The sequence below is a fragment of the Lepus europaeus genome, chromosome 1 (assembly GCF_033115175.1).
Source record: "Lepus europaeus isolate LE1 chromosome 1, mLepTim1.pri, whole genome shotgun sequence".
Classification (NCBI taxonomy): Eukaryota; Metazoa; Chordata; class Mammalia; order Lagomorpha; family Leporidae; genus Lepus; species Lepus europaeus.
The window spans coordinates 150,456,933-150,473,872 of NC_084827.1; the positions used below are offsets into that span (position 1 = coordinate 150,456,933).

The 16,940-nt window shown below is 37.6% G+C and overlaps 1 protein-coding gene across 2 annotated transcripts in view; it reads left to right on the plus strand.

Moving 5' to 3' along the window:
- The window catches only part of ADAM23 (ADAM metallopeptidase domain 23), a 185,834-nt gene that overhangs the window by 77,212 nt on the left and 91,682 nt on the right, over window positions 1–16,940 (plus strand). For both annotated transcript variants that reach the window (XM_062190278.1, XM_062190286.1), the window contains exon 4: window positions 8,855–8,918. In XM_062190278.1, the coding sequence (XP_062046262.1) occupies window positions 8,855–8,918 (64 nt within the window). The remainder of the gene's footprint in view (window positions 1–8,854; window positions 8,919–16,940) is intronic.

Sequence of the window (16,940 nt, forward strand, 5' to 3'; positions counted from 1 at the left end):
TTTGAGAAATTTTTGTGATTAAGGAATCTTTACATGAAGAAAATAAAAAAAGTCTAGGACAGTGAAAGGGAGGGAAATGTTTTCAGTCCCTGTAAGTATTTCGACCATTATTTGTTTCTCCTAAGTATATTACGTGGCAGTAGCCTTGCACTTGTAGGGTGGGTGACAGGGTAGCAGTGAGGGTCTGTTCCCTAGGATGGCTACTGAATTATCCAACACTAGGTAGAAATGATTGGGATTTGGGGTATTTGGGACATGCTTTAAATGTCACATGTGATGAAACTCAGGCAAGTCTGGGAAATGAAGCAATGTCTATGCAGATAAAGAGCTAAAGAGAACTAATGCCCTCATGCTCTTGCCTGCATTTATGGGATGAAACATTAGACTTATCTTTCAATTTTCTGAATAAGCTATTTAATATCCTCTTAAAGGATGAACTACCTAAAATTCTTTTCTACTTAAGAATTACAGGAATGATAGCGCACAAGGCTCAGAAAAAAGGAAAAAGGCCTCATTATGTCATTACTTCACTCATCCTTTGATTTTGGATTGCAGCTTAGAGTGGGTTTAGTGTTTAAATTATTAGTCATTTCACAAATGTCCTCTGGTTTCAGATATTATTAGTCATCTGAAAAGGCTATTAATTGCTATTCCATGGCCTTAAGATTTCAAAAGAAATCATGTAAAAACAGGGTAATTTATAATACTTATCTGACCTCTCTGAGTATGCCTGTGAAAACTCTCTGAAATAGCCCTCTTCAAAATTATCGGATGTTCTAATCTAACATTGAAAGACATTGTCTTTGATTATCTAAAGAAAGTTGGAACTCAGAGAAACTTTTCTTAAAAGCCTAACTCTTATAGCTGTGTGCCTTAGTATAATCATGATCGCAAGTTGTGCTTTTCCTTAGACACTCTGTTATCATCCATGAATTCTACCTTGTTGTGTACAAACATCACTTCATCTAGTGGAAAAATGTGGCAGTGAGAACGCATGACATTTGTTGTCATTATGAATTCAGAAATAGTGTTTTCAGTGACTATTGAAACAAATGAGATTAGTATTCTCCAGCCGTGACAGTTTTGGTGACGAAAATAAGATTTATGTTTTTTAAATTGCATTTAGGTTTGTAGGTTCTCCCAGTGAAGGATATAGGGTGCATCATTTTCGTCTTTATCTTGAAGCTAGTTTTGCCGTGTGCTGTACTCAGTGTTGCACCACCCACCGTCCCGCTTCTGTGTCCTGACATGGGAAACCAGTGGAGGGAAGCATTCTGTTTGTCTCACTCTTTTAATCTCCTGCCCCCTTGGCCGTTCAGTCTAAGTTAACTTTGTCAGGAAAGATGTCGGATATGGTTCAAATCCTGTCTGATGTATTATTTGGAGAAATTTCTAAATTTCTTCCTCGCCATGGTTTGCTATCTTCTAAGAACTTTTCCCTTTCTAAGTTGTAGTCTCTTAGTAGAAATGGAATCTTACATGAATGCTGCAGTCTAAAAGGGGCTTAATGGGCCTGCTATTCTTAGAGGAGGAGAAGGTTGCCTCTGTTCTCTGTGCCCTTCACCTCCCACAGGTTCCCTAGAGTTTGCCCTGCCTTGTACTGACAGCCTTCTAACTCCAGCTGCTTCTTCCCAGCCCTCTTTCTGGATTGGTGTGTCTCAGATGTCAGAATTAGACTGGGCTCTTCAATTTCTGTTATCTATAGGTATCCTGAGTTCCTTTCTCTCTAATTTATTAAAATTATGAAATATACTTATGAAGGAGTGGAAAATATACTTGTGCAGCTTAAACATCAATAATAAAAAAGACATTAGAATATTCTCTTCATCCAGATTGAGAAACAGAACATTCTAGGGTCTTAGAAGTACTCTCTGTCACTTGGGCTCCACGCCTACCTCCTACCCTAATTAACCTCTCAACTCAAAGTTTATACATAAAAAATTTGGAAATTTTCACCAAAAAAAGAAAAACAGTGATAAAAGCAATCAAAATAGACTTTTCAGGGTAAAAAAGAAAATATAGAAGGATGTTTGTTCCTAGCATTCCATAAAGAATTTGTTGAGGATTGAGGGAGAAAAAACACTTTGTCTCAGTCTGCTCAGGTTGCTCTCTCTCCCCCTCCTCTCTCAGATCTCTCTTTCTCTCTCCCTCCTTCCCTCTCCCTCCCCCTCCTTCTATCCTTCCCTCCCTCCCTCTCTCCTTCTCAAAATTTTAAAAGCAAAAGAAAACATGAGAATATTGCTCTGAAGGTGCCTATACCAAGTGTTGTGCATGTGGTACCTGCCTTCTCTACGGAATGGTGTTTGGAGTATTGCCTTTGTTTGTCTAGTATGACTGGCTGGTGTGACATCTGGCTGCTGTAGGGATTCAACTCCTCAATACCTCTTGACACAAGTTTTTCACTCTACAGGTGTTTAGTGTATGGGTTTTTCCTGGAGTAGTCCTCTCCATTTTCTACCCCAGTCACAAGTTAGCAGTCTTGATAAGGCTTTCCTGGATGTGAATCCATCCATTGAGAGTCCTGCTATTTTTTGATCACCTCCCATCGTAACGAATCATGATCTTGAAACTTATGTTAGTTCTTAGTGAATTTGCCACCTTGGCTCACATGCAGTTAATGTTAGAATTTCCACCAGGCTCTAAAAAATGTCTGGCTTTAAGATTAAACTAAAAATAGTCCCTCAGAAAGACCTAAATAGAATAGTCTCTCCATTTTTCTGTGTCAGTCTCTCTGGGATATGGCTGCTTCTGGAATCTTATAAAGGTTTGCTTTTGATCCAAACACTGAGAGGCACTTTGTGAATGTGAGTAAAATTTAAGGCCATTTAGCGAAAATTGTCTGGCTGGAAGATAAAAAGCCGTTTATAGAAATTGTCTGAAACTCTGATTTATAGATCTATTGTTCTGTATTTTCTACCACCAGTGATTTGTGTTTATTATTGTATGTCATATAAACATTGACACAGAAGAAACCTGTCTGTGTATAAATTATTTATGATGATGTTTTAGACACATATTTAGAACATTAAGTGCAAATAATTAATGATCTAAGTAGTTTTTAAAGGGTAAGTATTTAGTTTTACTCTTATGAAAAATGTCTGCACTTTGCAATTATACTGAAGTGGATTAAAATACTTATGTCTAATTACTATTTTATACATATCTTTCAAAGTAACATCAGTTATCATCCAGTTTGCTTATTGTAAGAAACTTTCCCAGGATGCATAGTTATTGTCCTGTGATAGTTTCTGTCTCTTACGATAAAGCATTCAGTATGATTCTTAGGTGTTTGTTTTAGTGGCAATTAAGTGATGCTTCGGTGGTTGGTTTGATTTTTTTGCAGATCAATTAAATAGGTTGGTGTTGGCACAGATGTACTTTTAGCAAATATGGATTAGGTCTCACGTTAATGTCTATGTAAGTTTTTTTGTTAAGTGTTAACTAAATCTGTAGAAAAATGTATCACTTTAATATCTTGGAAGTTTGAAGTACATAGAAATATGTAGCATTAGAAAAAAAAAAACCATAAACAACTCCTCACAGTATATAAATAACACAGATGGAGCTGTTCTTTCAACACCTTCTAGAAGGATTGGCCTGAAGTCATCCCTATACCTACAGCCGATTACTGACAAAACATGTACCAAAGAGACGGGATGTGTGCGCTAACAATTTCCAGGCTTCAGATTGGTGCTATGTATGCAGAGTGAAAGATAACAGTCATACTGACAGTCATGATTTGAGACTTGGAGTTTCTGTAGCTATCCTATAATACAGTTCCTGGTTTGTGTAAGGAACAAAACCAGCTCTACGGTTTTGGGGACTTAGCTCTGAAGTCACAGAGGCCATCAGCTCCTGGGTCCCTCTTAGTTGAGTCATTCTTTCATGGCTGAGAATGGGACAGCGAGCTGAAGGAGAAAAGCCCAATTTGTAATAAACTGCACTGAGTCTGGAAGTCCGCACGAGTTGGAAGAATTCCCCTTTCCAAAGAAGCTGCAAACTAACAAACAAAAAAGCAAAAAATGGATTTTTTCCCAATAAATTCTATACTATTTCGAGTTCTGTTATCTTGTTACTGTTTTGAAATGGTACATAATTTGAGAGAATAAAAATATCTTTAGTTGGGGAAATTAGTTATGCTTTAGGTAAATTGTAACCTTTTTTTTTTTTAAATTAAAGGCCCAGGGAATAATTTGAAAAACAGAATTATTTATTAAGGCATAGCAATATATATAGATAGAGAGAGACAGACAGACAGACAGAAATGGCACCCATCTGCTGGTTCACTTCCCAAATGCAAGCAACATCTGGGCCTGGGCTGGGGTCCAAGCTGTCTCTCAGGGTCTGCGTAGACCAGAAGCTGGAGCCAGGAATTAAACTCAGGCACTTTGATACGGCAAATAGGCATCTTAACCACTAGGCCCATCACCTGCCCCAGACCATTGCTTCTTATTGCAGACTGTTTTTAGAGTATTTAAAGAAATGGAAAGATATAGGTGAAATTAATATTTGATTTCTGTTAATTATTTTTAAAATTCTCATCAGTTTTTTTTTTTTCCTTTTCATTCAGTCTCAGCCATTAATTGAATGAGTAAAGGAAAGTTAAAGTACAGGTTTTCATATGTGGAAAGTCCCCTTCTTCATGTCTTTGCTCATTTCTTGCTGTTCTGTCCTGCTGCTAATGTTAATTACTTTGCTGATGGCTCTAATTGACCCAGTAAGAGGACTGTAGCTCTTTTCAGCCAGGGCTTACCTGATGCTCTGGACTAGAAAGCATTGTTCGCTTTTAGCTTTTAGAAATAGCCTTCCAAGTCCTGAGATCCTGTCCTAGAGTGCCCTTCCCTTTGCAGCTTCCAGTACCTTCCTTGCCTGTGTACTGTCTGGTTCCAAACTTGTCTCTCCAGCATCATCTCCCTTCTCACTGATGCCCTGGCCAAGCTGCAGTTCCCCTGAATATGCCGCCCTGCCTTTTCCTGGCTCCTGTGTTTGTACACATTGGTTCTTGTCTACAGGATCTGTCCTTTCTTGCCTACATTTCCTTGCCCTAATTCTGTCATGGAAACTGCACAAGCCCAGCTTCTGCACTAACGTTTCATCAGATTAGCTGAAATTAATGTCCCCTTTTAGGAACTGCTTGATGCTTTATTGTTTGTGCTGTTTACAGTAATGCTGTCTTGTCTTTTTTAGCAATGAGATTATAATCACCTTGAGAGTGGGGACTGGGTTTATTTCTCTTTCTGTCCTCAACCCCTCCTTCCATCATGAACACCCTGTGGTGCTCAGGCAATATCCATCTCATTGAGTTGAAGGAGATGCAAACAGTGCGCTGCCCACTGCTCTGTGCATGGTTGCTGTTGATATTGTGAATGTCTCTGATTCTTTTGCCTTTCCTGGAGCTGAAATTAGTTATCAGTTCCTTTATTAATGGAGGTATACTTCTTTTCATTAAAAAATACAGCTTTTACCTTGGCTTCTCATTAAAAAGGCAATACACATTTATTGTAAAAACTTTAGGAAACAGGCAAGTACAAGGAAGAAAAATTGACTGTTGCAGGTTCTATAGGAAACAGTAGCTGTGGTTAGATTTTGGAGTATATCATTTCAGAAGGTTTTCTATTTGTGAATATTTATATAAACACACACTTAAAATTCACCAACCATAGTATTCTCTCATTTCTTTTTTTCGTTGAGTGGTATTGAAAAGATCTTTCCAAATGTCTGTAAAAGTTCATATAAAGCTAATTAAAATATGTCTCTGTGTGTGTGTAATGTGATTGTATGTGTGTGTGTGTGTTCTGTTTGCTCACATTTTTATTGGGTTGTGTGTTTTTATTTGGTTTTGGTTTTTAAAAGCTCCTGATGTTAAGGATAGTCATGCCTTGTTTTTCATATATTTGGCAATTATTTCTTCTAAATTTTCCTTGACATTTTTATGGTATCTTTTTATTATTCACAAAGTTGAAACATATTTAATGTATTATCTATTTTTATGACTTCTGGTTTTAATATAGCACTTATAAGGCTTCTCTCTAATATTCAATTTGTACTTTTATAGTAAATTTGTTGCTTTATTTTAAAACATATGTAGCTTAAATGCTTATATCAGTCGTTGGTTATGAGACGTGATTGAGTGATTTAACTTTCTTTTCCCAAATGTTTACTCACTTGTCCCAAACATATTTATTGTTTCTTTTCTTAAAGATTTAAAATGGTATTATTACTATATAGTAAAATTTTTTAAAGGATTAATTTTATTTATTTATGAGTCAGAATTACAGAAAGAGAGGGAGAGAGGGAGAAGGAGAGGGAGAGAGAGAGAGAAAGTGCTTCCCTCAGCTGGTTTACTCCCCAGATGGCTGCAACATTCTGGGCTGAGTCAGGTAGAAGCCAGGAGCTTCTTTTGGGTCTCCAACGTGGGTGCAGGGGCCCAAGCATTGGGCCGTCCTCCACTGCTTTCCCTGGCACATTATCAGGGAGCTGGATCGAAGTGGAACAGCCAGGACTCGAAGTGGTGCTCATACGTGATGCAGCTTCGCTGCGGATGGCAGCTTAACCCTCTGTGCCACAGTGCTGGCCCCTAGAAATTAAACTTCTGGTATCAACTTGAAAGCTTTTCTGGACTTTCTGGTCTGCCCTTCAGTTGTCTATCTAATGAGATCACCACTGTAAAATTTTAGTTACTGTGCTAGTGCCTTTTTGTTACTCCTTTAAAAAAAATATTCGGGCTAGTCTTACGCATTTTTTACTTTAAGATGAATTTTCAAAAGTTAAAAATCTTTCTGAGATGTTATTTGGAATTACATTAGAACTGTAATTGGGTGAGGTTAACAGACATCTTCATGACACTAATGTTTTCCTGGAGAATCAGGGACTATGATTCATGTACTCGTGACTTCTGTGTTTCTCATGAGGACTGCCAGTTTATTTCAGAGTCACATATCCTCACATTCATTTAAACCCAAGTTTATTCTTCATTATTTATATATGTTTTAGAGATATGCCAGGGGTCTTCAATATTTTCATGAAAAATGGAATTAAAAGATAAGTTTATTTTGATGCAAAAATTGGAAATCTATGTATATTAAAAAGTGTGTGTGTGCAAATTGTTGAAATATTTACTTAGTATAAAGTTGATCTTCTATGTATAAAGTTACTTGAAAATGAATATAATGAAGAATGGGACTGGAAATGGGAGAGAAAGGAGGAGGGGTGGGAGAGCAGGTATGGGTGGAAGAATAATTATATTCCTAAAGTTGTACTTATGAAATTTGTACTCATTAAATAAAAGGTTTCTTTGGAAAAAAAAAGTTAATGAAGAAATGTGTATTGTCAAAAACTGCATGGATTTTACATAGTAAGAAAACAAACTTATTAATTCCATTTTTATGAATTGTTAAAATATGTGTATATGTGTATATATATTTTTAAAATATTTATTTATTTATTTGAGAGGTAGTGTGACAGAGACTGGGGGAGGAGGAGAGAGAGAGAATCTTACATCCACTTGTTCACTCCCCAAGTGGCTGTGACACTGAGCTCAATAAACTTCAGTGAAGTTTGTGCACCGAAGCATTTCAGTCATATGTAATTGAGTTCAAAATTTACCATCTTTATCTGGATTCAGTTTTCCTAATGTTTAAAATTTATTTTTGTTTCATGACATATGGGGGTAAAAGTAAATTGTAAAAGTGACCACAATTGTATTATTGAGGAATCACATAATTACTGCTGATTGGCAGAGACATTGGTAGCCACAACTAGCAATGTGTTAGCTACTTCATAGAGTCTGGCTTTATGGGGCAGGGAATTAAATGTATTTCATTTTTATTTAGTTGAAGATTTCTCTATTAGAAGGGAACTCTGCATGGGCTATTATTCTCTGATCCAGAGGTACAGATTGCCTGTTCCTGCTCAGTTGAGAAGAACTGAGTGCGTGTGTGTGGTGGGGCTGGGAACACATAGTTAGCTAATAAAATCTTGCTTTTCTTTCCTGGTATTTTTTTTATTACCTTGAAATGGTATATTGTAATTACCGTCTTAAATCATGTGAGGAAAGCTGGAAACACATTATTCACAAATAATATTCCCAAATCAAATCAGTTTGGTGCTGGTCTCCAAAAGAGAATACATTAAAGTCTTGCTTGTCTGTGTTGTTTGTCCATCATCAGGAAATTCAGTGATTTCAACAATACTTCAAGACTTGTAGCATTAATCCACTTTCAGGGAGATTATAAGTAATATCTTAGGGTACACATTTGCACTGGTTTAGCTTAATTTCAGTGTTAGGGGATTGCATTCTTCAATCTCATTTGTTCCAGCACGGGGGATGCAGCAGATGTTGGTGGATATTTGACCTGCCAGCAGCCTTCTAAGTGGTAGGCATTAGGCCAGGTACTGGGGACCCAGTGATGAGTGACAGAAGCAGTTTCAAAGACTGACAGTGGTCAGACAGAACAGAAGGATGGGGCTGTGTGCAGTTCTTCCTGCCTGCTCTTCCTCAGTGATGACATTTTATACAATTCCGATTATTTAGGGTATGGTTGTGGGACTTTTCTAGGGTCATTTCCTTTGGTTACTTGCCTTTTAGTTTGTTCCAGGTTAATTAGTATATCAATCTGATGTTCTAGCGTGTATAAAAGGATCACCTTTAAATTGTCTGTGTCTTGTCTCTTTTATTGGCAGATGAAGGAATGGTTTGTTATTGGATTCTGTCAGAGATTTTCATGATAACCTGTGTTTTGCTGTCTGGAAAACTGCAGCCATTTTTGGATTACATGTCCCTCACATCTTTTTATTGAGCTGACTATTATTAAAGCTCCAAGTGTCTTATAACACTGTTTTCTTTCCTTTGTAGTGGTTTGCTGTCTTCTGACTATGTGGAGATTCACTATGAAAATGGGAAACCACAGTACTCAAAGGTATGGTTGACAACGTGTGGAAATCCTGTACTATGAGTATATTTACCCTAAAGCTTCTCAACACACACCTACAATGCATTGTGCTAATGTCTGTCTCACTTAAGTCACCTGTGCTCTTACAAGGGTTCTCTTTTCAGTGGGGAGAAATTGATTAAAATTTAAAATGTTGGAGACGACATTAGAGGTCCTATACAATCAGTACTAGGCATGATTATTGTTTTGGTTACTCATACAATATCTGATATGATGCTATGAAGAGTGTATAGTTCCATATTCACCCCTGAAAGTGGTAGATAAAGAAGAGCCAGGTACCTGGGGTTAGGATTTGAATTGTGACTGGATGGGCTATTAGAATGACAAGTGCAAGAGACTTTGGTGGCCAAGAAGGATCCAGGACATGAGGGGACAGTAGGAGTCAGAGACTGCTTTCCTTTCTAACCTGCACAACAATTCCATGAGGTTGATACTATTATTATTCCCATCATTCAAAAGGAAAGCTGAGGCAAAGAAAGGACAAACAAACCTGCCTAAGACGACTGACTGCACGTTGTAATACAGAGGTAATTGGGGGGTTGAGTTGGTTTAGATTATAGCAAGAGACACTACTTGTGAGAAACAGTGGCCTCAATGGCAACAGAAAGAAACTCTGATTTTTAGGTAGGCAGCAGAGTGTCCTGAAACTGAACAATGCTCATGAATACCCCAGGAAGGGGAGAGGGGAGAAGCAGGGAAACAAAACAAAGTGGGGAAATGTCTTGGGGTTAGTTTTCTCCCCTCGATTGCTAGCAGTTGTCAGCATAAAGGAGTACTTTTCGTGTGTCAAGGTGAGTTGTGCAGAATAAGAACGGAGATTTCCAGTCTGTTAGCCTCGCAATGAATATTTACAGGTGGCCTTAACTGTAAGTCCACTCAGGGGGCATGGCATTTGGAGAGTTTATACCTGTCCAATTAACACTGGGCACCTTTGTAATTTGATGTGTATTTCAGTCTTTGACTCTTATGGCACCAATGAAGAATTTTCATAAATTATTCTTACTGTTTGTCAGTTCTTGCTGTAGGCTGCAACTTGGGGCTTGGTGAATCTCCCAAAAAGTTAGTGCTGTGAAAGTGAGCAGGGATGCTAAATCGAGTACAGGAATGGTGCTCCCTGGCATTTGTACAAACCAGAGCTGCTGTCAGCTGTGCCGGTGCCCCAAGCACTGCGGATGCTGACTCATGAGCTTGCCTGGAGGAGACAAGGCTGCTTGGGAACTTTATAGACTCAGCAGATGAGCACCTTGGCGGGTTGCAGTAACCTGATCCAAACCTCTCACCCTGAAGTTCAGCCCATTTTTTTAAGAAGCAGAACAGCCAACTGGCCTCCAGAGGTCATTTGAGGTGCCCAAAGTAGTCCTTGTCATTACTAAGAAGCACCAAATCTCACAGTGCTTACAACTAAAATTTAAAACAAAGGATATTTCAACTCTGGAAGAGAAGCTGTGTTCATTGCAGCTGATTGTTGTCTTCATTGCTTTTTTCTCATTTAAGACCCATTTTCTTGAAATAGCTATTATGCCCAAACTTACTTGCTTCATAGATTATGAATTAAAGGTAACAGTCTGTTTCGTGTTTGTGCTTATATATATATGTACCCTCTCCCAGGAAACCAAGATGATGCAATACACACGATTTCATAGCAGGATTTTAAAAATGTAACAGTGTTATAAGCATTTTATCATGCATTAAAAAATCTTCTAAACTTTTATCTTAAAAAATTGTATAATTGACCGGCGCCGCGGCTCACTTGGCTAATCCTCCACCTGCGGCACCGGCACCCTGGGTTCTAGTCCTGGTTGGGATGCTGGATTCTGTCTTGGTTGCTCCTCTTCCAGTCCAGCTCTCTGCTGTGGCCCGGGAGTGCAGTGGAGGATGGCCCAGGTCCTTGGACCCTGCACCCGCATGGGAGTCCAGGAGGAAGCACCTGGCTCCTGGCTTCGGATTGGCACAGCACGCTGGCCGTAGCAACCATTTAGGAGGTGAACCAACAGAAGAGGAAGACCTCTCTCTCTGTCTCTCTTTCTCACTATCTAACTCTGCCTGTCAAAAAAAAATTGTATAATATTCCTTGCCATTATTTGTTATAGTCTCTTTTTTATTTTTTAAACTTTATTTAATAAATATTAATTTCCAAAGTACAGCTTTTGGATTACAGTGGCTTTTTCCCCCTTAACCTTCTTCCCACCCTCAACCATCCCGTCTCCCACTCCCTCTCCCATCCCATTCACATTAAGATTCATTTTCAATTATCTTTATATACAGAAGATCAATTTAGCATATATTAAGTAAAGATTTCAACAGTTTGCACCCACACAGAAGCACAAAGTGTAAAGTACTGTTTGAGTACTAGTTATAGCATTAATTCACATTGTACAGCATATTTTTTTAACTTTTATTTAATGAATATAAATTTCCAAAGTATAGCTTATGGATTACAATGGCTTTCTTCCCCCCCCCATAACTTCCCTCCCACCCGCAACCCTCCCATTTCCCTCTCCCTCTCCCCTCCCATTAACATCATGATTCATTTTCAATTCTCTTTATATACAGAAGATCAGTTTAGTATATATTAAGTGAAGATTTCAACAGTTTGCATCCACATAGAAACACAAAGTGAAAAATACTGTTTGAGTACTAGTTATAGCATTAAATCACAATGTACAGCACATTAAGGACGGAGATCCTACATGAGGAGTAAGTGCACAGTGACTCCTGTTGTTGACTTAACAAATTGACACTCTTATTTATGGCATCAGTAATCACCCTAGGCTCTTGTCATGAGTTGCCAAGGCTATAGAAGTCTTTTGAGTTCACCAACTCTGATCATATTTAGACAAGGTCATAGTCAAAGTGGAAGTTCTTTCCTCTCTTGAGAGAAAGGTACCTCCTTCTTTGATGACCTGTTCTTTCCACTGGGATCTCACTCACTGGAGATCTTTCATTTAGTTTTTTTTTTTTTTTTTTTGCCAGAATGTCTTGGCTTTCCCTGCCTGCAATACTCTCATTCATGGGCTTTTAAGCCAGATCCGAATGCCATAAGGGCTGATTCTGAGGCCAGAGTGCTGTTTAGGACATCTGCCATTCTCTGAGTCTGCTGTGTATCTCACTTCCCATGTTGGATCATTCTCTTCCTTTTTTATTCTATCACTTAGTATTTGCATACACTAGTCTTGTTTATGTGATCCCTTTGATTCTTAGTCCTATCATTATGATCAATTGTGAACAGAAATTGATCACTTGGACTAGTGAGATGGCATTGGTGTGTGCCACCTTGATGGGATTGAATTGGAATCCCCTGGTATGTTTCTAACTCTACTGTTTGGGGCAAGGCAGCTTGAGTATGTCCCAAATTGCACATTGTACAACATATTAAGGACAGAGATCCTACATGGGGAGTAAGTGCACAGTGATTCCTGTTGTTGATTTAACAATTGACACTCTTGTTTAAGGCGTCAGTAATTACCCGAGGCTCTTGTCATGAGTTGCCAAGGCTATGGAAGCCTCATGAGTTCGCCAACTCTGATCTTATTTAGACATGGCCATAGTCAAAGTGGAAGTTCTTTCCTTCCTTCAGAGAAAGGTACTTCCTTCTTTGATGGCCCATTCTTTCTGCTGGGATCTCACTCACAGAGATCTTTCATTTAGGGATTTTTTTTTTTTTTTGTCAGAATGTCTTGGCTTTCCCTGCCTGCAATACTTTCATTCATGGGCTTTTAAGCCAGATCCGAATGCCTTAAGGGCTGATTCTGAGGCCAGAGTGCTGTTTAGGACATCTTGCCATTCTATGAGTCTGCTGTGTATCCCACTTCCCATGTTGGATCATTTTCTCCTTTTTAATTCTATCAGTTAGTATTAGTAGACATTTGTTTTGTTTATGTGATCCCTTTGTGTTAAAGTCTCTTTTTTAAAAAATTTTTTGACAGGCAGAGTTAGACAATGAGAGAGAGAGAAGAGAGAGTTCTAGACAGTGAGAGAGAGACAGAGAGAGGTCTTCCTTCCATTGGTTCACTCCCCTAATGACCTCCACGGCTGGCGCTGCGCCGATCCAAAGCCAGGAGCTGGGTGCTTCCTCCTGGTCTCCCATGTGGGTGCAGGGATCCAAGCACTTGGGCCATCCTCCACTGCCTTCCCGGGCCACAGCAGAGAGCTGGACTGGAAGAGCACCAACTAGAACTAGTACCTGGCGCCCCAACAGGGACTAGAACCTGGGGTGCCCGTGCCACGTGTGGAGGATTAGCCAAGTGAGCCATGGTGCTGGCTGTGTTATAGTCTCTTTTAAAACCCCATAGTAATAAACATTTATTAGATTTTCCCCCATCTTTCACTATGCAAATAACTTGAAAGAAAAGCTTTCTAGATACATTTTTTTAACATGTCCTTTTTTTTTTTTAATATACGGAAGATCAGTTTAGTATATATTAAGTAAAGATTTCAACAGTTTGCCCCCATATAGCAACACAAAGTTAAAAAAAATACTGTTGGAGTACTAGTTATAGCATTAAATAACAGTGTACAGCACATTAAAGACAGAGATCCTACATAATATTTTTTAAAAAATTAATTAATTTTCTATGCCATTTCCAATTTAACACCAGGTTTTTTTTTTCATTTCCAATTATCTTTATATACAGAAGATCAATTCAGTATATAATTAGTAAAGATTTCATCAGTTTGTACCCACACAGAAACACAATGTGTAGAAATACTGTTTCAGTACTAGTTATAGCATCACTGCACATTAGACAACACATTAAGGATAGATCCCACATGGGATGTAAGTACACAGTGACTCCTGTTGCTGACTTAACAATTTGACTCTTGTTTATGGCGTCAGTAATCTCCCTAGGCTCTAGTCATGAGTTGCCAAGGCTATGGAAGCCTTTATTACTTAAGGACTAATTCTGAGAATGTGATTTTTTGGGTCAAAGAGTTGACACATTTTTTAAAAAGGTTTTTGATATATTTTTTAGATTTATTTATTTGAAAGACAGAGTTTTAGAGAGAGGAGAGGCATGCATGCGTGTTTGCTCACAAAGAGAGAGCGAGAGCGAGAGAGAGAGAGTGAGGGAGCTCCCTCCTATCTGTTGGTTTACTCTCCAAATGGCCACATCAGCCAGGCTTGGGCCAGGCTGAAGCCAGGAGCTAGGAGTATTATCCAGGTCCCCCAGGTGGGATGCAGGGACCCAAACACTTGGGCTATATTCTGCTGCTTCCCAGGCACATTAAAAGTCCACACACACACAAATGTACGCACATACACAGTATCATTTACATCACTAGAGAAGAACAGAATCACAATCAGTTTGGCTTTGAAGTGATATGCATATAGAACATTAGTAATATTCTGGGAATTAGTTGCAAACAAAATGATGAATCCACTTTTTATGGTTTTCTATTTTTTTTCTCCCTTGCTAAAAGCTAGCGAGAGAGAAATTGTACTTCTAGCTAAGAAGAGATTATGTCTTGTCTTTTCCTTTTATTGACCAAGGGCTTCTTTCCATGTGAAATGAATACAGGACTATAGGGGTAAAAAAGTTTAAATATAATGTGGGTGCTAAGTATCAGTTGACACATTTGAAAGCTTTGTTCTGCATTTGACTGAGCAATGGCTTTTATTAGAGTTCCTATCTCAGCGCTTTGCACCTAATATGCAATAGGACAACTTTGTTGATTCTTTTTTACAATTTTTTTAACTTTTATTTAATAAATATAAATTTCCAAAGTACAACTTATGGATTACAGTGGCTTTTCCCCCCCATAACTTGCCTCCCACCCGCAACCCTCCCATTTCCCGCTCCCTCTCCCATCCCATTCACATCAGGATTCATTTTCAATTATCTTTATATACAGAAGATCAATTTAGTATATACTAAGTAAAGATTTCAACAGTTTGCACCTACACAGAAACACCAAGTGTAAAGTACTGTTTGAGTACTAGTTATAGCGTTAATTCACATGGTACAACACATTAAGGACAGATATCCTACATGGGGAGTAAGTGCACAATGACTCCTGTTGTTGATTTAACAATTGACACTCTTGTTTATGGCGTCAGTAATCACCCGAGGCTTTTGTCATGAGTTGCCAAGGCTATGTCTTTTTTACAGATTTTAAAGGTAACTTATTTATTTTCTTCTTTTCTTTTGCTTAAACCAGTTAATTGGTATATAATTTATAAACTATAAAATGTGCAATTTAATTTTTATATTTACAGAATATTTAATATAAATATGTGGATCAACATAATCTAATTTTAGGAGATTTTCAGCACCCCACAAAGAAAACCAAACCTATTGTCATTTACTCTCATAGCCACTAATCTATTTTCTGCTTCAATTTACCTATTCTGGAGATGAGTGAAATCATATAATATGTGGTGTTTTCTGAATGCTTCATTTTTTCCAGTTATATTACAAGACAAATGAAAAATGGGAATTATATATATATACATATATATAAATATTTAAGTTGCACAAAGCATCTTATTTCGATCTATTTTATAAACTGCGAAGCAGTCACCACACTTAAGCTAAGTAACACATCCATCACCTCATAGTTATTGTTTTTGTGGTTAGAATATTTAAGATTTATGCTGTTAGCAAATTTCAAGTGCATGATACAGTATTATTAACTCTGGTCATCATGCTGATATCCAGAACTCATTCATCTTCCAAAACTGAGATGTTGTACCCTTTGACCAACATCTCATCAGCCCCTAGCAATCTCCATTTTCCTTTTTCCTTCTGAGTTTAACTATTTTGGGTTCTGTATATAAGTGAGATCACGTCTTGTCTTCCTGAGCCTTGTTTATTTCACTTAGCATAATGTCCTCCAGGTAAATTCATGATATTGCAATTGGCAGGATTTCTTTCTTTTTTAAAGACTAAAAATTATTGTTATATATGTATATGTATATGTATACACACACGCACACACCCACACACACACACTTGTGTATGTTAGGGTATTTTCTAGTCTTTCAGTTACCAGTGGGTTTCTTTAAAAAGTTGCTTACCACTGGAATAGTAAGAAAATGAAGTAACAATAGGTAAAACAGAACTTCCCACTGTCAGCCACTTATATTAGATTCGTGATTATCAGTTATTTAAATTTTGAACTTAAAGTTGAAATTATTATTGTTGATGTTTCAAAATATTGCCCTGATTGATAATATTATGAGTACATTACAGTCTATGAAAGAAGCATGGGGTTACCAAATGTCTCCAATGGAATCAAGAGAACAGACAATGCTGGCTCCTCACAAAGCTATTTTAAGTTTGAATGGTATAATTTATATGAACTATTAAAAATTTATATAGCATTGGTACAGCCAAACTGTTCTAATACTTTATTAATTAAAGTACCACAGGAACATTTTTCCCCCGTTGAATTTAATGAAAGTAAATAATTAAACTGGTGTTGGGGTCTCAAGTTTCTCAATTCTCTGAAATTATTCTATTCATTTCCTTATTCTGCAGTATTCACATCAAGGCATATGCATCCAATTATGAATATTTTTCTTCTATTTCCCTTTTTCTGCTAGCCTACGGATTTTAAAAATAGATTGGCATGCCCTGCTAGTTGATAAATTTGAATTATTTAAAGATGTGAATGTAGAGTAATGATTTGAATATAGCATCACAGTTTTTATTATTGTATTCAGAATCTTGATATCATAATATACACGTTTCTTAGCTTAAGGCCTATGTATTAATTTTTAGATGTTTATCTGACCTTTAGGAATCAATGGAAAATATCAGTTCTTTGTCACCGTGTATGTTCAGGTTTCTGGAAAAATCTTAATAACTGATGGATGGAGCATTACTGAAGCAGATGAGATAATTAATTAAACTGAGACAAAAGTGGGACAATTAAAAAAAGTCAATGAAAACCATAGGTTTCCTGCTGTTTCCTCATCACAGGTCTATACTAAATCAGAAACTGCCAAGTTGCTGATAGTAGTTAATATAACTACAAAATTTAGAT